The sequence below is a fragment of the Salvelinus fontinalis genome, chromosome 42 (genome assembly GCF_029448725.1).
Source record: "Salvelinus fontinalis isolate EN_2023a chromosome 42, ASM2944872v1, whole genome shotgun sequence".
In the NCBI taxonomy this organism is placed as follows: Eukaryota; Metazoa; Chordata; class Actinopteri; order Salmoniformes; family Salmonidae; genus Salvelinus; species Salvelinus fontinalis.
In genome coordinates, this window is record NC_074706.1 from 616,009 (window position 1) to 643,439 (window position 27,431).

Sequence of the window (27,431 nt, forward strand, 5' to 3'; positions counted from 1 at the left end):
CTCTGCATTAACCCCTATTTCTCTCTCTGTCTCCCTTTACTCTCTGTCTCTGCCTTTCCCTCTATATCACTTTCCTTCCTCTCTTTTTCAGTCTCTCTCTCACTCCCTTTTGTCTATCTCTCTCTCTCTCACTCCCTTTTTTCTATCTCTCTCTCTCTCTCTTACTTTAGATATCTACAATATTCAAATAATAAGAATCAAAATTGTCAACGGGACAACAGTAACAACAGTAACCAAGGGTCAAAATAACCAGACATTGAACAATAACAATAAGCATAGAGTACATGTGTAGGTTGGTTGGTCTGTCAGACACTGTCCCTCATCTTGTGGCAGGCAGCAATGTAATGCGCTGCCAACCCACAGCTCTCTGCTTCACCCCAAATATTTAGCCTCAGTGTACTGTCGATTTAGGGCCAGATAGCACTGCATTTTGCTTTGTGCTTGTATTTCCCAATAAGCAACGCAGTTTTGTTTTGACTGTGTTGTAATTTGGTTTATTCTGATTGATTTGATGTTCTGGTCTTCAGGCTTCAGTGTGTTAGTAGAACTGGCTTGTGAACTCAGCCCCAGGACCAGCTGGATGAGGGGACTCTTTTCTTTGCTCAGCTCTTGGCATTGCAGGGCTTGGTAAAGACATGAGAGGGGGTCACTGTATTTTAGACGTTTCCAGAACGGAATTGCTCTTTCTGAGTTTTTATTATTAGTGGATATTGGCCTAATTCTCCTCTGCATGCATTGTTTGTAGTTTTCCTCTGGACATGTAGGATAATCTTACAGAACTTGTCACGCCCTGGCCTTAATATCTTTGTTTTCATTATTATTTTAGTTAGGTCAGGGTGTGACATGGGGAAGTTTGTGTGTTTTTGTATTGTCTAGGGTGTTGTATGGTTTAGAGGGTTAAGGTGTATAGATGGTTTAATGTTGTGTGTAGTTGTCTAGGAAAGTCTATGGTTGCCTGAATGGGTTCCCAATTAGAGACAGCTGGTTTCTGTTGTCTCTGATTGGGAGCCATATTTAAGGTAGCCATAGGCTTTAGCTGTTTGTGGGTAATTGTCTATGTTATACGTTTGTAGCCTGTGTGTGCACTACGTTCATAGCTTCACGGTCGTTTGTTTGTTTTGTTAGTTTTTTTGTAAGAGTGTTTCTTTCCGTGTTACGTCTTCATCTATATTAAAAGGAAGATGTATTTCTCACACGCTGCGCCTTGGTCATCTCTCTCTCCTATTGACGATCGTGACAGAACTGCATGCATGGTTTTAATGGGGTGTTTGTCCCATGTGGTGAAGTCTTGTTTTGCAAGTGGACCCCACACCTCGCTGCTATAAAGTGCAATTGGTTCAATGACACATTCAATTAGTTTTAGCCAAATTGTAATAGGTATTTCAATTTGAATTTGTTTTTTAATGGCGTGGAACGCCCTGCATGCTTTCTCTCTCACTGTCCAGTTGAGCTTATTTTGAAACCTAAGTAATTGTAGTGTGTGCAGTACTCTATATATTTTGTACCATTTGAGAACTTTGGTCTAATTCCCTGAGATCTAGATCTTCTCTGGAAAATCTTTATTTTAGTATTTTTGGGGTTTACTGCCAGGGCCCAGGTCTGCCAGTACTCCTCTAGCAGGTCCAGGTCTCTCTCTCACTCCATTTTTTCTCTCTCTGTCTCCCTTTACCTCTCTCTGTGTATATATATTTCTCTCTATATATATATCTGATTGCCCCCACTCCATTTCTTTCGCCATGCGGTTTTCTGTCTCAATCCACCTTAGCTCCACGTCAGTGACCACACCTTAGCTCCACGTCAGTGACCACACCTTAGCTCCACGTCAGTGACCACACCTTAGCTCCACGTCAGTGACCACACCTTAGCTCCACGTCAGTGACCACACCTTAGCTCCACGTCAGTGACCACACCTTAGCTTCACGTCAGTGACCACACCTTAGCTCCACGTCAGTGACCACACCTTAGCTCCACGTCAGTGACCACACCTTAGCTTCACGTCAGTGACCACACCTTAGCTTCACGTCAGTGACCACACCTTAGCTCCACGTCAGTGACCACACCTTAGCTTCACGTCAGTGACCACACCTTAGCTTCACGTCAGTGACCACACCTAAGCTTCACGTCAGTGACCACACCTTAGCTCCACGTCAGTGACCACACCTTAGCTTCACGTCAGTGACCACACCTTAGCTTCATGTCAGTGACCACACCTTAGCTTCACGTCAGTGACCACACCTTAGCTCCACGTCAGTGACCACACCTTAGCTTCACGTTAGTGACCACACCTTAGCTTCACGTCAGTGACCACACCTTAGCTTCACGTCAGTGACCACACCTTAGCTTCACGTCAGTGACCACACCTAAGCTTCACGTCAGTGACCACACCTTAGCTCCACGTCAGTGACCACACCTTAGCTTCACATCAGTGACCACACCTTAGCTTCACGTCAGTGACCACACCTTAGCTTCACGTCAGTGACCACACCTTAGCTCCACATCAGTGACCACACCTTAGCTTCACGTTAGTGACCACACCTTAGCTTCACGTCAGTGACCACACCTTACCTTCACGTCAGTGACCACACCTAAGCTCCACGTCAGTGACCACACCTTAGCTTCACGTCAGTGACCACACCATAGCTTCACGTCAGTGACCACACCTTAGCTCCACGTCAGTGACCACACCTTAGCTTCACGTCAGTGACCACACCTTAGCTCCACGTCAGTGACCACACCTTAGCTCCACGTCAGTGACCACACCTTAGCTTCACGTCAGTGACCACACCTTAGCTTCACGTCAGTGACCACACCTTAGCTTCACGTCAGTGACCACACCTTAGCTTCACGTCAGTGACCACACCTAGCTGGTTAACAAATAGAGTCAAGTCAATAATACAGTGAAAGCAAACAAACTAAACACCAGCCCAGGAGTTTTTACATGTCACTTGTTCAAAAAAAGATTTGGCTCCTAGTTGTAGCCTATGAATAACTATAGTTCATAACTAGTTAACTAACTAGAACTCATAACTAGTTAAATAACTAGAGCTCATAACTAGTTAACTAACAAGAGCTCATAACTAGTTAACAAACTAGAGCTCATAACTAGTTAACTAACTAGAACTCATAGCTAGTTAAATAACTAGAGCTCATAACTAGTTAACTAACAAGAGCTCATAACTCGTTAACTAACTAGAACTCATAGCTAGTTAACTAACTAGACCTTATAACTAGTTAACTAACAAGAGCTCATAACTAGTTAACTAACAAGAGCTCATAACGAGTTAACTAACAAGAGCTCATAACTAGTTAACTAACTAGAACTCATAACTAGTTAACTAACTAGAGATCATAACTAGTTAACTAACTAGAACTCATAGCTAGTTAAATAACTAGCGCTCATAGCTAGTTAACTAACTAGAACTCATAGCTAGTTAACTAACTAGAACTCATAACGAGTTAACTAACTAGAGCTCATAACGAGTTAACTAACTAGAACTCATAACTAGTTAACTAACTAGAGCTCATAACTAGTTAACTTCTGTCGTGTCTTTGGCATCATTAAACTGAATACTTATTTGTAGTTTATCAAATCAATTCTCTGTAATTATCATTACGTGATTAACTAATCAGGTAGATGTAATTAACTAGGAAGTTGGGGCACCAAGGAAAATATTCAGATTACAAAGTTATAATCTTCAGATATTTTAATATCTGATCAATTAGTCTTCTCATTAATGAATTATTCTTTACCTCACGTTAGTCTCATTCCAAACGTCGTAAATTGTTGGTTATCTGCACGAACCCAGTCTTCACCATGAGTCCATTGTCTTAAATAATTTATTTACTAACTAAATAATCACAGGAATGCACAATCAAACAGTAGATATGGTTAAAAGGAAATGATAGCGAATGTGCCCTAGTGGGATAAACCGGCATCGCGGCTTGGTGTACAAAAGGGAAGTGGGGGTCGACTGAGATAAGACACTACAAAGTTGATAATTATAATAATTGAAATGCTAATCCTTTGCACATGAACGCTCACTCATTCGGGAATAATTGCAATCAATATATATATTTACGCTCATTTTGTCATCCTGATCTCTGTTGGAAAGTTAGTTTCTGTTGGAGAGTTTGTCCACCCTCTCTCTGTCTCTGCCATGGTTAGAATGGATAGTTCAGAGTAACATTCAGCACTGTTGTTAAAGAATAGATGTTTTGGCGGTTGTCGATGTAAAATGGGCTAGGATACCTAGGGTCTCCCAGATTTAAACCTGATCCTAGACTAAAAAGCATGTTCAACGCAGATTCTCCATTGAAAGTGTTTATTTTATGTCCAATACTAAGATCTAGACATAGTAAGGCTGGGTTCATCAGTCGGCTGGCTAAGTGGTTTCGTAACAGACCTCTTGTAACCTCTTGCCCTCAACCTCACACCCCTAGAACAGACAACCCCCAGGGTCTGGAAGAGTTTACCTGCCGTTGTTTTAATGATCTCTGCATGTTCCCCTCTGTCACGAGAGACTGGCTTCATAACAACATACTCCTCTGTCATCACTAGCTCTTTCCTGGAACCCAGAAATATCACATCGACTAGAAATTACTTCTTTCCTTGAACGAGTGATCATTGTGTGCATGTGGTGGATAATAGAGAGAAAGAAGGGGTGATGGGGAGGGAGAGAAAGAAAGAGGGAGAGGGAGGATAGGGAAGGAAAGAGGGAGAGAGAGGGCATGTGAGCGAGAGAGAGAGAGAGAGAGAGAGAGAGAGAGAGAGAGAGAGAGAGAGAGAGAGAGAGAGAGAGAGAGAGAGAGAGAGAATTGAAATTGAATTGAATTGAGAGAGAGAGGATAATCTGTCCATGCTGGGTGAAAGCAGAGTTGAGTGAACATGGTTCTGTGTTGTGTTGACCTGGCTTGCCTCCACAGGGATTAGAGATTCCACTCTCTGTCTGCCTGTGTCCTAAATGGCCCTATTCCTTCAATGGTGCACTACTTGTAGAGAGAAAGAGAAAGGAAGAGAGCACGAGAGGGGCGCAAGAGAGAGGCAGAGAGAGAGAGAGGAGGAGAGAGAGAGGCAGAGAGAGACAGAGAGGCGGAGAGAGAGAGGCGGAGAGAGAGAGGCAGAGAGAGACAGAGAGGCAGAGAGAGAGAGGCGGAGAGAGAGAGGCGGAGAGAGAGAGGCGGAGAGAGAGAGGCGGGGAGAGAGAGGTGGGGAGAGAGAGGCAAAGAGAGACAGAGAGGCGGAGAGAGAGAGGCAAAGAGAGACAGAGAAGCAGAGAGAGACAGAGAGGCGGAGAGAGAGAAGCAGAGAGAGACAGAGAAGCAGAGAGAGACAGAGGCGGAGAGAGAGGCAGAGAGAGACAGAGAGAGAGAGGCAGAGAGAGAGAGGCAAAGAGAGACAGAGAAGCAGAGAGAGACAGAGGCGGAGAGAGAGGCAGAGAGAGACAGAGAGAGAGAGGCCGGAGAGAGAGAGGCAGAGAGAGACAGAGAAGCAGAGAGAGACAGAGGCGGAGAGAGAGGCAGAGAGAGACAGAGAGAGAGAGGCAGAGAGAGAGAGGCAAAGAGAGACAGAGAAGCAGAGAGAGACAGAGAGAGAGAGGCGGAGAGAGAGAGGCAGAGAGAGACAGAGGCGGAGAGAGAGAAGCAAAGAGAGAGAGGCAAAGAGAGACAGAGGCAAAGAGAGTCAGAGAAGCAGAGAGAGAGAGGCGGAGAGAGAGGCAGAGAGAGAGAGGCGGAGAGAGAGAGAGAAGCAGAGAGACAGAGAAGCAGAGAGAGACAGAGAGGCGGAGAGAGAGAAGCAGAGAGAGACAGAGAGGCGGAGAGAGAGAAGCAGAGAGAGAGAGGCGGAGAGAGAGAGGCAGAGAGAGAAGCGATAGGGTTGATGAAGAATCTATTGAACATAATGCAAAAATCCCCATCAAAATCTGTCAGTTTAAACTAGACATATCAGGGGTTTGGAATACGTCTCAATCCTGTACCGGCCTTTCACATCTGAGGTGGAAAATAGCAGAGCTACAGCGCTGTTAATCAGACTAGAAGACATCCCCAGAACCAGACTCTTTGCCAAGTGTCTAAAGTTGTCATCAAGGCAAAGGGTGGCTACTTTGAAGAATCTCAAATATAAAATATGTTTTGATTTGTTCAACACTTTTTTGGTTACTACATGATTCCATATGTGTTATTTCATAGTTTTGATGTCTTCACTATTATTCTACAATGTAGAAAATAGTAAAAATAAAGAAAAACCCTGGAATGAGTAGGTGTGTCCAAACATTTGGCTGGTACTGTATTCCCTGAGCTTTCTTACATCTCCTAGATATAGGACAGACACATTAAAACCTTCTGCTTTGACATGATGAATGGATTATTTAATGTGTCTATAGGCTTTAGTAGTAAACGCCAAATTCAATACCTTATCAAAACATGTTTTACATGATTTTACATTACCTAGAGGTGAAGCAGAAAGCAATTGCAGGATGAAACAGGTAGAAGCTAAAGAGGATCATATATTTAATTGATCCAAACCAACGGTGCTGAAATGTGATGAAAGGGTCAGCTGTTTGAACTGAGAGTGCTGTTAGCCTACAGGTCTGGGATGTGACAGGTCCTGCTTGTATGTATCTACTGCTCTCTGGGTGTGATACAGTCACAATCAGTGAGTGTTGTTAGCCTACAGGTCTGGGATGTGACAGGTCCTACTTGTATGTAGCTACTGCTCTCTTGGTGTGATACAATCACAATCACTTTATTTGCCAAGAACATTAACGCAAACCCAGAATGTGACTTAGTGGCCAGGTGCTGCCAGCAACAGACAATGCACAGACAGAATACAGACACGCAGTCAACATGGTCAACAGCATCATATACAATATAGATACAGAAATCAGACTGCTTTGGAGAGTGAAACTGCTGATGTTAAAAGGGATTGATAATCACATTCTGATTGATTCCTTTATTGATAGACAACTGCTTTCAAGAACACACACACACAATATCCACCAAAATTATTTCAGAGAATGAACTCTTTGTGAAGTGCCAGATCATTTAGTTATCATATTAATATTCTATAAACGGTCACAAAAAAAATCAAATTCAAGTTAAACAGAAACAACTAGTTAAACACTGACAGTTGTTGAGGACCAGTTAAACATTAGGACAGGATGTAGTAACATACAGCACAGGAAGGACTGGACCAGTTAAACATTAGGACAGGATGTAGTAACATACAGCACAGGAAGGACTGGACCAGTTAAACATTAGGACAGGATGTAGTAACATACAGCACAGGAAGGACTGGACCAGTTAAACATTAGGACAGGATGTAGTAACATACAGCACAGGAAGGACTGGACCAGTTAAACATTAGGACAGGATGTAGTAACATACAGCACAGGAAGGACTCCTGGAGGCCAGCAGAACAACAGAGGTGATTCTTATTGTCTCAGTTGATGTCAACAACGTTGTCTCATTCTCAGTATATAGTCAGTTCAGAGTGTCCTCTCCTTGCTCCAGATGTCCACAACTGGCTTTGGAGTTGTGGTTGATGGAGGCAGAGGAGGGCAGATGGTCTACCTGGAGACACGGAGAACCTGGAGTCCCCAGACAGCTTGGTGACGATGATGAGTTCCCCCCCAGGCTCCCCCTTCCCTTCCTCCACCCCTTCCTGATACTCAGCCCCCCTCCTCCTGCTCCACCCATCCCTCCCTCCTCCACCAGTCCTTCCATCAGCGCCCCCAGACTCTGTCTGATCCGGATGCAGAAGTTGGGACAGCTGAACGCGTACAGCACCGGGTTTAACACCGGGTTCAGGAAGGCAAAGGTCGTCGCCATTGGCAACCCCACCTCCACCAACACGACCTTGGTCGGCCAGTACTGGGCGGCAACCTCGATGAGGCAGAACACGTGATAGGGCGCCCAGCAGAGGGCGAACGTCGCGATGACTGATGTCACCATTTTGGTGAAGCCACGGGATAGGCCGGGCTCGGAAGTGGAGGTAGGGGTGGAGCCTTTTGGGTTGGGGGTGGAGCATTTGGTGTTTGTGTTTGTGTTGGGTTTTGACTCTCTGCGTTCCACATTGGTAACAATCAAAGCCCCGGTGAGTCTACTACTGCTGTACTTCCTCCTCCTCTTCCTCCTCTGGCTCAGACTGATGCCAAAGAGAGCGTAGCTCCCTGCAATCACCACTAGGGGGAGTAGGAACGCCAGGAATGTCTTGGACACGGCGGTTGCCGCCTGCCGTACCCTACAGTCCCTCTCTAGCGTCCCTGGTGACGAGTACAATCCAAAATGGTGGTAGCAGAGCTTCCTTCCATCCGTCTTCTCCGTCACCGCCCGGAACAGGAAGTAAGGGAAGGTGTTGGCCGCCGCCCACAACCAGCCCAAAGCACACACCTTGGAAGAAGAGAAAGAAGATTAGAAGATGACTTTATTGTCCAGTGCATGGATGTCTAACAGAAACATGTCTTCTGCTTAATGCCCCTTAGACATAGCTATTATTAAAGTGTCCACAATATTACAACAACGGGCAACACCCTATTGATGATTAAACACAGAGACACTGGAAACGCTCACAGGTCATCATAATACATTATATAATTACATCATCAACGTACGAAAACAGAACTAATGACGTAACAAAACGAATGATGTAACAGAACTAATGACGTAACAGAACTAATGATGTAACAAAACTAATGACGTAACAAAACTAATGACGTAACAGAACTAATGATGTAACAAAACTAATGACGTAACAAAACGAATGATGTAACAAAACTAATGACGTAACAGAACTAATGATGTAACAAAACTAATGACGTAACAAAACTAATGACGTAACAGAACTAATGACGTAACAGAACTAATGACGTAACAAAACTAATGACGTAACAGAACTTATGACGTAACAGAACTAATGACGTAACAGAACTAATGACGTAACAAAACTAATGACGTAACAGAACTAATGACGTAAAAAAACTAATGACGTAACAGAACTAATGACGTAACAGAACTAATGACGTAACAGAACTAATGACGTAACAGAACTAATGACGTAACAGAACTAATGACGTAACAGAACTAATGACGGAACAAAACTAATGTCGTAACAGAACTAATGACGTAACACAACTAATGACGTAACAGAACTAATGACGTAACAAAACAGAAAGTAAAACCTTCCAGGCGGCGTTAATGGAGCGGTGGTTCTGGCTCCAGACGGGCCGCGCCACCAGGAGACAGCGGTCCAGAGAAATGGCCGCCAGGAGGAAGGCTGACACAAACATGTTGAGGAAGAAGACTGAGGACTGGGCGGTGCACAGCGGACCTAGAGGATAGGATCAACTTTATTGTTCCTGAAGGGAAAACAGTACTGCTATACTGCTGTATAGTAAACAACAATGGCGTATCTCATGTGGGGCCGAGTGGCGAAGCGGTCTAAGGCACTGCATCGCAGTGCTAGAGGCGTCACTACAGACCCGGGTTCGATCACGGGATGTTTCACAACCGGCCGTGATCAGGAGTCCCATCGGGCGCCGCACAATTGGTCCTGCGTCGTCCGGGTTAGGGGAGGGTTTGGTCGGTGTAGGCCGTCATTGTAAATAAGAATTTGTTCTTAACTGACTTGCCTAGTTAAATACAGGTTAAATAAAAAATGTGACACATACACTATTATTTAGCATGTCTATCTATACACTACATGACCAAAAGTATGTGGACACCTGCTCATCAAGCATCTCATTCCAAAATCATGGGCATCAATATGGAGTTGGTTCCCTATTTGCTGCTATAACATCCTCCGCTCGCACGGGGGCATTGTCATGCTGATACAGCAAAGGGCCTTCCACAAACTTTTGCCACAAAGTTGGAAGCACAGAATTGTCTAGAATGTCATTTTACGCTGTAGCGTTAAGATTTCCCTTCACTGGAACTAAGGGACCTAGCCTGAACCATGAAAAACAGCCCCAGACCATTATTCCTCCTCCACCAAACTGTACAGTTTGCACAATGCATTGGGGCAGGTAGTGTTCTCCTTGCATCTGCCAAACACAGATTCGTCCATCAGACTGCCAGATGTTGAATCGTGATGCATAAGGCCAGAGAAAGCGTTTCCACTGCTTCAGAGTTCAATGGCAGCGAGCATTACACCACTCCAACCGATGCTTGGCATTGCGCATGGTGATCTTAGGCTTGTGTACGGCTTCTTTGCCATGGAAACGAATTTCATGAAGCTCCCAACTAACTGTTCTTGTGCTGAAGTGGCTTCCAGAGGCAATTTTTATGCGCTTCGCGCCTCAGCAGTCTCGTTATGTGAGTTTGTGTGGCCTACCACTTTGTGACTGAGCCGTTGTTGCTCCTAGACGTTTCCACTTCACAATAACTGCACTTACAGTGGATCGGGGCAGCTCTAGCAGGGCAGAAATGTGACACTGACTTGTTGGAAAGGTGGCATCCTATGACGTTGCTACGTTGAGCTCTTAAGTAAGGTCGTTGTAATGCAAATGTCTATGGAGATTGCATGGCTGTGTTCTTGATTTTATAAACCTGTGTGGCTGAAATAGCCAAATCCACTAATTTGAAAGGGTGTCCACATACTTTTGTGTATGTAGTGTCCCATTACCAATACCTATGCCATACATATCTTGTACATACAGTATACATATATATTTAATGCACACTGTCAGTGGCTTACTAGTTTAGCTCCTACGTATTGCTGTTCATATATTTCAACGTAGGCGTACCTATAGACACAACAATGGAGAGGCTGATGTCATAAAGCCCCATGTCATCAGAATGGCAGAATTTGTCAGCCATTTTATCTGGGACCCGCTATTATTAGGACGTCACATAGAAGTAGAATTCACATCTACCCAACGCAGCGGTTATAGAATAAAATGCCTGAGCAGAGTTCCCACCTCTGGATTTGAGCAGAAAAGGAAGCTAGGTTATATCCCTGAACTGTTATTTCCCAACTGGTTGTTGGCAACTCCGCTAATGGTGACTGATATATGGGCCTACCTCCCAGCTCCCAGCTGTGAGAGGAGTGCAGGTAGTGTGTAAAGAGAGGGAGAGTCAGAGTAGCCAGGAAGTCTGACAGGGCCAGGTTGAGAACCCACACAGAGGCCACGGTCCTGTGAAGAGAAAATAAGGGGATTCACGTTATTGACAACATTATTCTGGTCCCTCCGGACGCCACACACACTGTCTAAGCAGAAAACACTACACTGAGACTACCTGTGAACCAGGGTAGAAAGCAGCAGACAATTCAGGAAGTCAACTAAAATTACAATTCAATAGTATAAAATAATGACATTTATTTTCAGTACCTTCGCAAAAAACTGAAAAGTAGAAGCTATTTCTTTCAAAGGTTTTTACATTTCTGCATTGTTTATTCAAATCACTTCCTGAACTGACTGCCTTCCTTTAGAATTGAGCCAAACCCTGCTGTGAACACACATGCACACACACACAGCAAGCCCCCCACACACACACAGCAAGCCCCCCACACACAAAGAAACCCCCCACCACACACACACAGCAAGCCCCCCACACACACAAAGAAACCCCCCGCCACACACACACAGCAACCACACACCACCAGCCAACCTACCGGCGGCGCAGGCGGAAGCCGACCACCCAGAGGACCAGAGCGTTCTCCAGGATACCCAGACAGGAGACCAGGCCGTGGACACACACCACCACCAGGTTGACCCCTGTGTTGTTGTTCAGAGAGTGGTTCAGCATGGTCTGGAGGAGAGGACAGACCGCAGAGGAGGAGGAGTTGAACATCCTGGAGGAGAGTGATGAGGAGGTGGAGGAGAGTTTGAAGTCTTGGCTCTGGAGGGAAAGATGAATGGGTGGTATATATGCTGTTGTAGAAAGGGCAGACCAGAGAGGAGGAGGAGCTAGACAGTAGGGCTCTGGAGAGAGAGAGAGAGAGAGAGAGAGAGAGAGAGAGAGAGAGAGAGAGAGAGAGAGAGAGAGAGAGAGAGAGAGAGAGAGAGAGAGAGAGAGAGAGAGAGAGAGAGAGAGAGAGAGAGAGAGAGAGAGAGAGAGAGAGAGAGAGAGAGAGAGAGAGAGAGAGAGAGAGAGGGGGGGGGGGGAGACAGAGAGACACAGATAAGGATAAAGGGTGACAGAAAGAGAGAAATAGTGAGAGAGAGAGAGTGACAGAAAGAGGTGGGAGGGAGAATTAGATGAGTGACATGTAATGTCATTGTGGCATCTGGTGACATTACCCATGACTCTTTTCCATGTACAGACAGACAGACAGACAGACAGACAGACAGACAGACAGACAGACAGACAGACAGACAGACAGACAGACAGACAGACAGACAGACAGGTACCATACAGGTACTCTAGTGGGCAGAAAGCCACTACTGGGCCTATATTTTTTTCAATTACATAAAATAATCCACTTGTAAATAGGGTACTCATGACTCACGACATTAACTGTGATAACATTCAACTACAGTATTAACAACTTTAAGATCCTCATCATTGATGTGGGGTGGACCAAGTCTTTTCCTGTTCATGTGTTTTGGAAACCTTGGAACCCTTATTCTCCTGCTTGCAAAACCTTACTGGGAAAAATACTGTACTCGTAAACAATGGCAAGTATTGTAGTCCTTCATGGGAATGACTGTGCCAACTGATTGCTCACACCTGTTACTGTTACTGCAAGTTTGGATGGCTGTTTCTTAAGCTTACCGTCTGCTTTACATTTGAAACAGTTTGGGCATGTATTATGATAACATTTTATGATGTTTTTGTTAGTTTTGGTCTTCGTCTGTTCGTGCACTTACATTTTTTTCGTTAGGATTAGGGTTAGGTAACCGAAGTCATTGGTGATTGGTCAGCACTACTACTCCTAGTAGAAGTTGGGGAACATGAAGTGTTACCTCGATGTAAAATTGCGCAACTAAGACCTTTAGACCTTTAGCGAAAACGTCAAAATTAATGACAGATTTCTTGTTTTAGCCTAGATTAATTTTGAGGAAGTGTTTCTGGCTTTGCTGTTTCTGGCTGTTTCTGTCTATGCTGTTGCTACGGTGGCTCAAGAGGAACAAACAACAGTAATATTGCTGCTTTTTTCAAATTTTACATGCGAAGGTCTTTAGGGAGCATGAGACAGTCACTTCGCTTCGCCAAGTTCTGTTAGGAGCAAACAGAACATGTGTATGTGGACGCATTTAGTCCTACTGGAATATATTTGGGGTTTCATCATGTGGATTATTTATTTTGGACAACTGTGTACTGACTGACCAGAACTGGTGACATCCATACTTTTACAAATTATTTGCTGTTGGAATCATTGGACTTTCTGTCTTGGTGGATTTTGAACAGAATTGAATATAACATTTTAATTCATTGGAAGACAGACATTGTTGCATAATTGCACCAGTGAGTTGATTTAATTTAGTGAGTCAGTGAGACAGACACAGTCATGCACATCTGCACGTCCGCACGCTCAGAGACAGACCGATAGTCAGAGAAGAAGACAGAGTGAACAGAGACCTAACAGCTGGGGAGAGTTAACAGAGACCTAACAGCTGGGGAGAGTAAACAGAGACCTAACAGCTGGGGAGAGTTAACAGAGACCTAACAGCTGGGGAGAGTAAACAGAGACCTAACAGCTGGGGAGAGTTAACAGAGACCTAACAGCTGGGGAGAGTTAACAGAGACATAACAGCTAGGGAGAGTTAACAGAGACCTAACAGCTGGGGAGAGTAAACAGAGACCTAACAGCTAGGGAGAGTTAACAGAGACCTAACAGCTGGGGAGAGTTAACAGAGACCTAACAGCTGGGGAGAGTTAACAGAGACCTAACAGCTGGGGAGAGTTAACAGAGACATAACAGCTAGGGAGAGTAAACAGAGACCTAGCAGCTAGGGAGAGTTAACAGAGACATAACAGCTAGGGAGAGTAAACAGAGACCTAACAGCTAGGGAGAGTTAACAGAGACCTAACAGCTGGGGAGAGTTAACAGAGACCTAACAGCTGGGGAGAGTTAACAGAGACATAACAGCTAGGGAGAGTTAACAGAGACCTAACAGCTGGGGAGAGTTAACAGAGACCTAACAGCTTGGGAGAGTTATCAGAGACCTAACAGCTGGGGAGAGTTAACAGAGACCTAACAGCTGGAGAGTAAACAGAGCAAACAGCTGGGGAGAGTTAACAGAGACCTAACAGCTGGGGAGAGTAAACAGAGACCTTACATCTGGGGAGAGTTAACAGAGACCTAACAGCTGGGGAGACTTAACAGAGACCTAACAGCTGGGGAGAGTTAACAGAGACCTAACAGCTGGGGAGAGTTAACAGAGACATAACAGCTAGGGAGAGTAAACAGAGACCTAACAGCTAGGGAGAGTTAACAGAGACCTAACAGCTGGGGAGAGATAACAGAGACCTAACAGCTGGGGAGAGTTAACAGAGACATAACAGCTAGGGAGAGTTAACAGAGACCTAACAGCTGGGGAGAGTTAACAGAGACCTTACACCTGGGGAGAGTTAACAGAGACCTAACAGCTGGGGAGAGTTAACAGAGACCTAACAGCTGGGGAGAGTTAACAGAGACCTAACAGCTTGGGAGAGTTAACAGAGACCTAACAGCTGGGGAGAGTTAACAGAGACCTAACAGCTTGGAAGAGTTAACAGAGACCTAACAGCTGGGGGGAGTTAACAGAGACCTAACAGCTGGAGAGTAAACAGAGCAAACAGCTGGGGAGAGTTAACAGAGACCTAACAGCTGGAGAGTAAACAGACCAAACAGCTGGGGAGAGTTAACAGAGACCTAACAGCTGGGGAGAGTAAACAGAGACCTAACAGCTAGGGAGAGTAAACAGACCAAACAGCTGGGGAGAGTTAACAGAGACCTAACAGCTGGGGAGAGTTAACAGAGACCAAACAGCTGGAGAGTTAACAGAGACCTAACAGCTGGGGAGAGTTAACAGAGACCTAACAGCTTGGAGAGTTAACAGAGACCTAACAGCTGGGGAGAGTTAACAGAGACCTAACAGCTGGGGAGAGTTAACAGAGACCTAACAGCTGGGGAGAGTTTACAGAGACCTAACAGCTGGGGAGAGTAAACAGAGACCTAACAGCTGGGGAGAGTTAACAGAAACCTAACAGCTGGGGAGAGTTAACAGAGACCTAACAGCTGGGGAGAGTTAACAGAGACCTAACAGCTGGGGAGAGTAAACAGAGACCTAACAGCTGGGGAGAGTAAACAGAGACCTAACAGCTGGGGAGAGTTAACAGAGACCTAACAGCTGGGGAGAGTTAACAGAGACCTAACAGCTGGGGAGAGTTAACAGAGACCTAACAGCTGGGGAGAGTTAACAGAGACCTAACAGCTGGGGAGAGTTAACAGAGACCTAACAGCTGGGGAGAGTTAACAGAGACCTTACAGCTGGGGAGAGTTAACAGAGACCTAACAGCTGGGGAGAGTTAACAGAGACCTAACAGCTGGGGAGAGTTATCAGAGACCTAACAGCTGGGGAGAGTTAACAGAGACCTAACAGCTGGGGAGAGTTATCAGAGACCTAACAGCTGGGGAGAGTTAACAGAGACCTAACAGCTGGGGAGAGTTAACAACACATGTTTCATTTGCTGTGGGCATTACTGTAGGTCCTCAAGATGAAATGACTACTGTTTGAGAATGGTTGAAATGTTCATCATGTTTTCTCATCAAAGTAAAAACAAACCCCCAGTCAGTGGATAATCTGATCTCTGTCAAAACCTTTGTTTTTTTTCTGTCTTTGAAAACATTTGATTTTGTCTCATAAAATTTGAGATGAATTGATTATATTTACACATCTCACACTCTCTATTCTACTAATCCTAAAGCCTTTCATTGAGGTTGGGTGTGTTGTGGGACGGAGGCAGAAGTGCGCGCACCCCTTTTGGTCCCCGGGACCAGGATTGAGAAACACTGCCTTTGTACAATGTAAAAATGTCCCATGACCTTGAGTGTCCATGACCCATCTAACTGTCTGCAACTGTACCAAGTAACCTGAATATGTAAATCATGACCCATCTAACTGTCTGCAACTGTACCAAGTAACCTGAATATGTAAATCATGACCCATCTAACTGTCTGCAACTGTACCAAGTAACCTGAATATGTAAATCATGACCCATCTAACTGTCTGCAACTGTACCAAGTAACCTGAATATGTAAATCATGACCCATCTAACTGTCTGCAACTGTACCAAGTAACCTGAATATGTAAATCATATAATAATCTGAAACATGAAATATGCAAACTTGAAAAATATCTACTCAGACAAAGAAATGAACATCAGTTTGACAGTAAAAGGTGATTCAAGTATTTGTATTACTCTGTATTCCTCGGTAGCCAACGTCTTACTGTTGGGTACCGAGGAAGCAGGGAAGGAGTGTGTTACATGTTTTGACATGTTGTCACAGTGGGGAAAACCAAATCTTTTCAAATCTTTTTTGTTTTGACAGAGATCAGATCATCCTGACTGTGGGTGTTTTTATCTACGTTGATGAGAAAACGTGATGAAAATGTCAAACATTCTCAAACAGTAGGGTCATTTCATCTTTGAGGACTGGTAGTAATGCCCACTGCAAATGAAACATGTGCTGTTAACTCTCCCCAGCTGTTAGGTCTCTGTTAACTCTGATGATGTAGAAGTAGAGAAAACATGAGGAGTGTGTGAATATGAATCCCACCCCTCTACTATATATAGCCTCTTACTACTGTTGAAGCACCACTTCCTGTCTCTATATCCTCCTCATGTTTTCTCTAGCGCTTCATGAGGAGTAGAGTATCAGTGGATGATCTGATCTCTGTCAAAACATTTGGTTTTCCCTCCTGTGGCAACAACATGTCAGAACTTGTTGCTGTAGTATATCCCCTAGCTGCATACCAGACCAGGTCTTGGTATGACTGAGCACTTGTGCAATTCCGACAGACAGGGCCTGTTGAAAACACACAGGCATGCCAAAGCCAAAGTCAGGCGGGTGAAAGCCAGTGGTTTAAAGATACCATTTAATGATTTAATCAGACTATGATATCAACATAACAACAGTAGAACTGTGTCATGGCAAGTTCATTTGGGGTGAGGTGGGGATGGGATGGGGGGGTGCGCACGAGGTTAGAGGTTAGATGTCAGCCAATCAGCATTGAAGGCAGCGTATATATTAAAAAAATTCTCACTTAGATTACAACATATAAACATTCATTCTGTCACACAAGTCTTTCATCTCTCTCACACACCTCCCCCACAATCCTGTCAAATTGCAGAGTAAAGTACCCAGACTAAATACATGTTAGTATGCCATGCCTGTACATGAACAGCTAGACATCCTGGTTAGTTGACTTAAATAAATCCACCCACTCTGGAACAAAACACCATGACATCACCACTCTGGAACAACATGACATAACCACTCTGGAACAACATGACATAACCACTCTGGAACAACATGACATAACCACTCTGGAACAACATGACATCACCACTCTGGAACAACATCCCATCACCACTCTAGATCAACATCACATCACCACTTTGGAACAACATCACATCACCACTCTGGAACAACATGACATCACCACTCTGGAACAACATGACATAACCACTCTGGAACAACATGACATCACCACTCTGGAACAACATGACATCACCACTCTGGAACAACATCACATCACCACTCTGGAACAACATGACATCACCACTCTGGAACAACATCCCATCACCACTCTGGAACAACATCCCATCACCACTCTGGAACAACATGTCACTCTGGAACAACATGACATCACCACTGTGGAACAACATCACATCACTAATCTGGAACGACATGACATAACAACTCTGGAACAACATGACATAACCACTTTGGAACAACATGACATCACCACTCTGGAACAACATGACATAACCACTCTGGAACAATATCCCATCACCACTCTGGAATGACATGACATCACCACTGTGGAACAACATCACATCACCACTCTGGAACACCATGACATAACCACTCTGGAACACCATGACTTCACCACTCTGGAACACCATGACATAACCACTCTGGAACACCATGACATCACTACTCTGGAACAACATCCCATCACCACTCTGGAACAACATCCCATCACCACTCTGGAACAACATCACATCACCACTCTGGAACAACATCCCATCACCACTCTAGATCAACATCACATCACTACTCTGGAACAACATCCCATCACCACTCTGGAACAACATCCCATCACAACTCTGGAACAACATCCCATCACCACTCTGGAACAACATCCCATCACAACTCTGGAACAACATCCCATCACCACTCTGGAACAACATCCCATCACAACTCTGGAACAACATCCCATCACCACTCTGGAACAACATCCCATCACCACTCTGGAACAACATCCCATCACCACTCTGGAACAACATCCCATCACCACTCTGGAACAACATCCCATCACCACTCTGGAACAACATCCCATCACAACTCTGGAACAACATCCCATCACAACTCTGGAACAACATCCCATCACCACTCTGGAACAACATCCCATCACAACTCTGGAACAACATCCCATCACCACTCTGGAACAACATCCCATCACAACTCTGGAACAACATCCCATCACCACTCTGGAACAACATCCCATCACCACTCTGGAACAACATCCCATCACCACTCTGGAACAACATCCCATCACCACTCTGGAACAACATCCCATCACCACTCTGGAACAACATCACATCACTACTCTGGAACAACATCCCATCACCACTCTGGAACAACATCACATCACCACTCTGGAACAACATCCCATCACAACTCTGGAACAACATCCCATCACAACTCTGGAACAACATCCCATCACCACTCTGGAACAACATCCCATCACAACTCTGGAACAACATCCCATCACCACTCTGGAACAACATCCCATCACAACTCTGGAACATGTGTTTATTTTATTATTATAATTATTTTATTTTTTATTTTTTTTACCAGGTAAGTTGACTGAGAATACATTCTCCTTTACAGCAACAACCTGGGGAATAGTTACCGGGGAGAGGGATGAATGAGCCAGTCATAAGCTGGGGTTGATAAGGTGACAGTGTGAGGGCCACATTGGGAATTTAGCCAGGACACCAGGGTTAACACTCCAACTCTTACAATAAGTGCCATGGTATCTTTAGTGACCACAGAGAGTCAGGACACCTGTTTAAAATCCCATTCAAAAGACAGCACCCTGCAATGTCCCAGGGCATTGGAATATTAATTTTAGAATAGAGGAAAGGGGTGGCGCCTACCAGCCCACCAACACCACTTCCAGCAGCATCTGGTCTCCCATCCAGGGACTGACCAGGACCAACCCCGCTTAGCTTCAGAGGAAAGCCAGCAGTGGGATGCAGGGTGGGATGCTGCTGGCTACTAATGCTCCAAAGTAGCACCTGTGTAACAATCATGCTGTTGAATCAGCTTCTTGATATGCTACATCTGTCAGGTGGATGGAGGATCTTGATAAAAGAGATATGCTCACTAACAGGGACGTAAGCTTATTTGTTCGTTTGGAAAATGTCTGGTATCTTTTATTCAGCTCTTGAAACATGGGACCAACACTTTACATGTTGCGTTTACATTTTTGATCAGTATAGTTTCCTTAACTGAAGTTACACTGAAAAGGAAGTTCACTACATCCAAAATACTCAGTGAAAGATTATCATATGTAAGTCTGAAATGTCATACTATTCAAATTGCAAGAACAGAACCCTTTGAGGTCATCTGTTAAAAGAACGTGTAATTTAGCCTGTTTAACTTGAAAACAATGATTCGAGTGAGAATTTGCCAGGTCTGAAAGGAAATTATTTTCTACTTCACCCATAAAGCAATTAACTACTGAAAACACTAACTAGATTTTAATTGACTATTTTAACTACCACCAAGCTACTGCAAAATGTACACTGCCTGGCATCCCTAATGAACTTCAGATGACGGAATACAGCACTGCACATGGTGTAGTTGTAACAGCATTCCTCTCTCTCTTCATAAGAAGAGGAGGTGTAGTGATCGAGCCAAGGCGCAGCGGGTTGTGAATACATGATTATTTATTAAATAAACAAAACAGACCAAACTAAGACGAAAACGAACTATACTTGATATAACTAACAAAATAACAAAACGATGTAGACAGACCTGAACAAACGAACTTACAAATACACGAAGCACGCCGACACAGGAACAGACTACATAAACGCACGAACAAACCGAAACAATCCCGTATGGTGTAACATTGACACAGAAACAGGAGACAATCACCCACAAACAAACAGTGAGAACACCCTACCTAAATATGACTCTTAATTAGAGGAGAATGCAAAACACCTGCCTCTAATTAAGAGCCATACCAGGCAACCAAAACCAACATAGAAACAGATAACATAGACTGCCCACCCAAAACTAACGCCCTGACCATTACACATACAAAAACAACATAAAACTGGTCAGGACCGTTACAGTAGTGGCAGGATTGTGGCAGGATTCCCATGGCCACCCACACGTACGCCTTGGATAAAAGCGTCTGCTAAGTGGCAGATATTATTGCATCATGTAATAGTTATTACATAACATCATGGTTCTCGTTACAGTAGGGTTATATTCCGTCATCAGTAGTTTATCAACCAGTTTATAGAAGAGAAGCAGGGTGTCTAACGGGCCAGGGTGGAAATGCTACCAGATTTATATTACATTTTTTGTGTTTTCTATATCTACACTTTGTTTATATGTTGTTTTAAATAGGTAGAATGAAAGTGTTCGGATTAAAAGTTGCTTATAAACAACACCTTAACACTGCTAGGCATAATACTGCTGTCTGGCAACTAACTACTGTTGATACTGAGACCTGGAATAATAACTAGTGTAGTCATACTAACTACTGTACCTACTGAGACCTGGAATAATAACTAGTGTAGTCATACTAACTACTGTTGATACTGAGACCTGGAATAATAACTAGTGTAGTCATACTAACTACTGTTGAAACTGAGACCTGGAACAATGACTAGTGTAGTCATACTAACTACTGTTGATACTGAGACCTGGAATAATAACTAGTGTAGTCATACTAACTACTGTTGATACTGAGACCTGAAATAATAACTAGTGTAGTCATACTAACTACTGTTGATACTGAGACCTGGAATAATAACTAGTGTAGTCATAGTAACTACTGTTACTACTGAGACCTGGAATAATAACTAGTGTAGTCATACTAACTACTGTTCCTACTGAGACCTGGAATAATAACTAGTGTAGTCATACTAACTACTGTTGATACTGAGACCTGGAATAATAACTAGTGTAGTCATACTAACTACTGTTCCTACTGAGACCTGGAATAATAACTAGTGTAGTCATACTAACTACTGTTGATACTGAGACCTGGAATAATAACTAGTGTAGTCATACTAACTACTGTTGAAACTGAGACTATCTCTCTGTACCTGTAGCTACTGATGATGAGTTAGCTCTGGTTACACTCACCAAGCAAACTGTAGTATTCTCAGTTGTAGGAGTGTTGTGTTCTTTCAGTCATTCCAGTATTCAGGTGGTTTGATTAAAGTCGTCCCCCTCCTCAGTGCATGATGATCCTGCTCGCTCTGTCACAGACATCTATGGTTCCTGCTCTGTCTCTTTCTACACCTCTGTCTCTTTCTACTCCTCTGTCTCTTTCTACACCTCTGTCTCTTTCTACTCCTCTGTCTCTTTCTACTCCTGTCTCTTTCTACACCTCTGTCTCTTTCTACTCCTCTGTCTCTTTCTACTCCTCTGTCTCTTTCTACTCCTCTGTCTCTTTCTACTCCTCTGTCTCTTTCTATTCTGTCTTTCTATTCTGTGTCTTTCTATTCTGTCTCTTTCTATTCTGTGTCTTTCTATTCTGTCTCTTTCTATTCTGTCTCTTTCTATTCTGTCTCTTTCTATTCTGTCTCTTTCTATTCTGTCTCTTTCTATTCTGTCTCTTTCTATTCTGTCTCTTTCTATTCTGTCTCTTTCTATTCTGTCTCTTTCTATTCTGTCTCTTTCTATTCTGTCTCTTTCTATTCTGTCTTTTTCTACTCCTCTGTCTCTTTCTACACCTCTGTCTCTTTCTCTTACCCCGTTTCACACAGACACACACTCATTATCTCAAGGCTCGTCACCATAAGGGGTGGAGCGAGAGAGGGAAGGAGGGGGAGAGAGGAAAGGAGGGAGAGAGACCAATGAGAGAATGAGGGGGTGGGTGTGTGAAAAAGGGGTGAGGGGTGGGTGTGTGTGTGAAAGAGGGGCTGTGGTATGTGTAAAAGAGAGGGAGTGGTCTGTGTGTGTGGGGATGGGTAGAGATTGAAGGGGTTTAGAGGAAGTAAAAGCGTGAAAAACAAGGTAAGGAGGAATGTTTGTGCATTTTAAGATGGAAAATGAACATGTTTTAATTCTGACAGATGGTGTGTAATGTGTACATGTGTGAAGGAGGGTTTTCAGGTTTCACGTGTCTTTTAAAGGGAGAAATAAGGACCGTGTGAATAATTTCATTTTAATTGTGTTAGATGATTTACATTTTACATTTAAGTCATTTAGCAGACGCTCTTATCCAGAGCGACTTACAAATTGGTGCATTCACCTTATGACATCCAGTGGAACAGCCACTTTACAAACAGTGCATCTAAATCTGATGCTCGTCATGCGTTTTTGCAAATGTCAAAATCAATGTTGTATATGAATGCCAAAGTGCACTGCAGTCATATGGCTTGAGTCCTGTTGCTATAGGACACATTACAGTACAGAAACAAAATACTGGGACAGTTTCATGAGATTAAAGGGGCAGTCTGCCATTGTAAAAACAAAAAAAAACGTATTTAAAGTAATTCTCATGATGATGTACCAATCGCAGAATTTAGCTTTAAACATAAATGTTGTCCCCTTTTCAATGTTCTCATCTTTACATTATGGGAACAGTAATGTGTACACACACTGTTGTTGTACTAGGCATGGAAAATAAGGAAAATAAGCAGAACAAATGTATATTTGATGCAAGACCAGATAATATGAGGGTCAGGAGATTTGAAAATCAATACACAGGAAGAAATACGTTCATCAACAGTTTAAGAGTTTAAAATTAAAAGGATGTGTTATGAATTAAACATATTATTTATATAAGTGTCGTTTAGAAAGAAGCAGAAAATTCCCCCCCAAAAACAACCAAAAACATGCACCACCACGCCCATTATAATGATACAGATAAATGTCCTCTCTGACTCCATCTAGTGGTGGTTATCAGCAGCTTCACTCTATCAACAGTAGAAAAAGGTCCTCTCTGACTCCATCTAGTAGTGGGTATTTACTTCCGGCGCCGACCAATATGCAGTATTTTGTTTTTTTATGTAAGCCACTGCCTGTTCACCCCGCTATCATCCAGAAGGCGAGGTCAGTACAGGTGCATCAAAGCAGGGACTGAGAGACTGAAAAACAGCTTCTATCTCAAGGCCATCAGACTGTTAAACAGCCACCACTAACATTTAGCGGCCGCTGCCAACATACTGACTCAACTCCAGCCACTTTAATAATGGGAATTGATGGAAATTATGTAAAAATGTACCACTAGCCACTTTAAACAATGCCACTTAATATAATGTTTACATACCCTACATTACTCATCTCATATGTATATGTATATACTGTACTCTATATCATCTACTGCATCTTGCCATCTTTATGTAATACATGTATCACTAGCCACTTTAAACTATGCCACTTTATGTTTACATACCCTACATTACTCATCTCATATGTATATACTGTACTGTATACCATCTACTGCATCTTGCCTCTGCCGTTCTGTACCATCACTCATTCATATATCTTTATGTACATATTCTTTATCCCTTTACACTTGTGTGTATAAGGTAGTAGTTGTGGAATTGTTAGGTTAGATTACTTGTTGGTTATTACTGCATTGTCGGAACTAGAAGCACAAGCATTTCGCTACACTCGCATTAACATCTGCTGTGTATGTGACAAATAAAATTTGATTTGATTTGGTATCAGTAGCTTCACTGAAAAGAATGGAAAAAATTCCTCTCTGACTCCATCTAGTGGTGGTTATCAGTAGCTTCACTGAAACTAATGGAAAAATGTCCTCTCTGGCTCCATCTAGTGGTGGTTATCAGTAGCTTCACTGTATCAACTGAATTGAAAAATGTCCTCTGCCTCCATCTAGTGGTGGTTATCAGTAGCTTCACTATATCAACTGAATATACTGTTATCAGTTATCAACTGCTATCCCTGACCCTGTAACATCTGACCCTGGGACCTGTCCAACACCATCCCTTATAAAATCCCCTTTGAGTCCTACTATGTTACCATGACAACATAACAGATACACCTCACTCAGGCGGCAGAACCCTCTGATACTGTCACCGTCTGCCTTGTGAAGTAAAGGAAACCATATTACACCATAAAGTTGGAACCATCCAATCCCTAGTCATCGGTCTCCACTTCCTGGTTGAAGAATGATGTTACCATCCAGAGTTAGTTTGGTCACCATCGTGACAACAACAAAAAATACCCTTCATAATCAATGTAATCACGTTTCTCTAAAATCAATAGTAATCTCATCAGACCTCCTGTGAAACTAAACCCATAAATGTACCTTGCTATGGATTTACAGTTGAGTAACAGTGTGCAGAGCTGTCATCAAGGCAAAGGGTGGTTACTTTGAAGAATCTCACAAATTAAATGATTTGTTCAACACTTTTTTGGTTAATAAATGATTCCATATGTGTTATTTCATAGTTTTGATGTCTTCACCATTATTCTACAATGTAGAAAACAGTAAAAATAAATAATAAATAATAAATGAGTAGCTGTTTCCAAACTTTTGACTGGTACTGTATCTATATATATATACATACGGTGCATTCGAAAAGTATTCAGTCCTCTTGACTTTTTCCACATTATGTTACGTTACAGCCTTATTCTAAAATGAATTAAATAGTCCCCCCCCCCCCCCCAATCAATCCATACACAATATCCCATAATGGCAAAGCAAAAACTGTTTTTATTAAAAATCAAAAACTTAAGTATTACATTTACATAAGTATTCAGACACTTTACTCAGTACTTTGTTTAAGCACCTTTGGCAGCGATTCCAGCCTCGAGTCTTCCTGGGTATGACACTACAAGCTGGGCAAACCTGTATTTGGGGAGTTTCTCCCATTCTTCTCTGCAGATCCTCTCAAGCTCTGTCAGGTTGGATGGGGAGCGTCGCTGCACAGCAGTTTTCAGGTCTCTCCAGAGATGTTCGATCAGGTTCAAGTCCTTGAGGAACTAAAGGTGTTCAATAAATAGCTATTCAGCTAAAGGATATTCACAGAGAAAACCAAACATTAGGAACACTAATACTGAGATGACCTCAGAGCAGCCTTAAGAAGTCAAGGTATGTCCTTTGGGTGTTGGACCATTCTTGATACACACCGGAAACTGTTGAGCGTGAAAAATCCAGCAGCGTTGCAGTTCTTGAAACAAGATGGCGCACCTGGCATCTACTACCATACCCTGTTCAAAGGCACTTTTTTTGTCTTGCCCATTCACCCTCTGAATGGCACACATACACAATCCATGTCTTAATTGTCTCAAGGCTTCTTTAACCTGTCTCCTCCCCTTCATCTACACTGATTGAAGTGTGGTAACAGGGAATGTATTATGTGCCAGGACAGGGGCTAAAAAACGGTCTCTAATTAGGTATGCCAATGTCTTGTTATATTTTAATCATGTTTCGTGAAGATGCTTCTGTCTACTAACTTTATTATAGGGCATGTTGGGATGTGGCCAAGAGATTTAACAACAGGGGCTGGGTCAGGGATTTCCTTACAGTTGTTGATAATGAAATCCCACTTTGTGATGATGATGATGATGATGATGATGATGATGATGATGATGATGATGATGATGGCAGTCTCACTTTCTCTCTTTTTCTCTGTCTCTTTCTCTCTCACTCTCACTCACGCCCCCCACCCACCACCCACTCCCACAGACTGATGATGTCACCAGTGCTAGGCATGTCCTTCTTGGCCCTGGTCCTATCAGGAGGAGCCTGGGCGTTTTCTCCCATTGGGGACGGAGCCTCCACCCACGTCAGCATCACAGAAAAAGCCGTGCTACAGAAGGTCACGGACGTGTGCCGAGCCATCGCAGAGTCAGAGCGACGAGACTTCACCCCCACGGTAAGTGTGTGTGCGCGTGCGTGTGCGTGTGCGTGTGAGTGTGCGTGTGTGTGTGTGTGTGAGAGAGAGAGAGAGAGAGAGAGAGAGAGAGAGAGAGAGAGAGAGAGAGAGAGAGAGAGAGAGAGAGAGAGAGAGAGAGAGAGAGAGAGAGAGAGAGAGAGAGAGAGAGAGAGAGAGAGAGAGAGAAGAGTTGTGTTTCAGAATGAGTGTTAAGAATTTCTTTTATCTAAAAGTGATTGTCTTTATCTACCTTTCCCTCAATTCTGATTGGCTGATTTCTAACCTCTACTCTTTGACCTCTGACCTTTCGATGTAGGGCAATTCTGCAGAGGAGCTGGTCCAGGCCTGCCTGGGACCCAAAGCAACAGGTGAAGTGTCAGCAGCTAAGTTCAAATCTGCCCTGAACGAGATCTACATACAGAACGGACAGGTGGACAGAGACTTTGTCAACAGGTTGGTGCCCCATTGATAGAGGATGAGGTTTCCTTATAATGTCAACAGGTTGGTGCCCCATTGATAGAGGATGAGGTTCACTTATTATGTCAACAGGTTGGTGCTCCATTGATAGAGGATGAGGTTCCCTTATTATGTCAACAGGTTGGTGCTCCATTGATAGAGGATGAGGTCCCCTTATTATGTCAACAGGTTGGTGCTCCATTGATAGAGGATGAGGTTCCCTTATTATGTCAACAGGTTGGTGCTCCATTGATAGAGGATGAGGTTCCCTTATTATGTCAACAGGTTGGTGCTCCATTGATAGAGGATGAGGTTCCCTTATAATGTCAACAGGTTGGTGCTACATTGATAGAGGATGAGGTTCCCTTATTATGTCAACAGGTTGGTGCTCCATTGATAGAGGATGAGGTTCCCTTATTATGTCAACAGGTTGGTGCTCCATTGATAGAGGATGAGGTTCACTTATTATGTCAACAGGTTGGTGCTCCATTGATAGAGGATGAGGTTCCCTTATTATGTCAACAGGTTGGTGCTCCATTGATAGAGGATGAGGTTCCCTTATTATGTCAACAGGTTGGTGCTCCATTGATAGAGGATGAGGTTCCCTTATAATGTCAACAGGTTGGTGCTACATTGATAGAGGATGAGGTTTCCTTATTATGTCAACAGGTTGGTGCTCCATTGATAGAGGATGAGGTTCCCTTATTATGTCAACA

General features: G+C 43.5%; 2 protein-coding genes across 3 annotated transcripts in view; one reads left to right on the top strand and one right to left on the bottom strand.

The window, feature by feature from the left end:
* Positions 1-6,907: 6,907 nt before the first annotated feature.
* LOC129841506 (prostaglandin D2 receptor 2-like) lies at positions 6,908-22,004 on the bottom strand. The gene is made up of 5 exons (XM_055909799.1): positions 21,545-22,004; positions 11,609-11,835; positions 11,017-11,129; positions 9,177-9,325; positions 6,908-8,388 (listed from the first exon to the last, which is right to left on the bottom strand). Exons 2-5 carry the CDS (start codon positions 11,785-11,787, stop codon positions 7,480-7,482), a joined length of 1,350 nt encoding a protein of 449 aa, XP_055765774.1. The 5' UTR covers positions 11,788-11,835; positions 21,545-22,004; the 3' UTR covers positions 6,908-7,479.
* A 324-nt stretch (positions 22,005-22,328) lies between these two features.
* LOC129841116 (von Willebrand factor A domain-containing protein 7-like) overlaps positions 22,329-27,431 on the top strand; it is a 34,099-nt gene continuing 28,996 nt past the window's right edge. For both annotated transcript variants that reach the window (XR_008757278.1, XM_055909224.1), the window contains exons 1-3: positions 22,329-22,420; positions 26,070-26,259; positions 26,576-26,712. Coding sequence is in view for 1 of the 2 variants with exons in the window: in XM_055909224.1 (XP_055765199.1) it covers positions 26,074-26,259; positions 26,576-26,712 (323 nt within the window). In the remaining variant the exon portion in view is untranslated. The remainder of the gene's footprint in view (positions 22,421-26,069; positions 26,260-26,575; positions 26,713-27,431) is intronic.

Excerpts from the sequence above, each read along its gene's own strand:
- LOC129841506 (XM_055909799.1), bottom strand. The coding sequence starts at position 11,787 with ATGTTCAACTCCTCCTCCTCTGCGGTCTGTCCTCTCCTCCAGACCATG. Across the intron at positions 11,130-11,608 it reads GGCTTCCGCCTGCGCCGCCG|GACCGTGGCCTCTGTGTGGG; the intron begins GTAGGTTGGCTG and ends TTCTCTTCACAG. Across the intron at positions 9,326-11,016 it reads TCACAGCTGGGAGCTGGGAG|GTCCGCTGTGCACCGCCCAG; the intron begins GTAGGCCCATAT and ends CCTATCCTCTAG.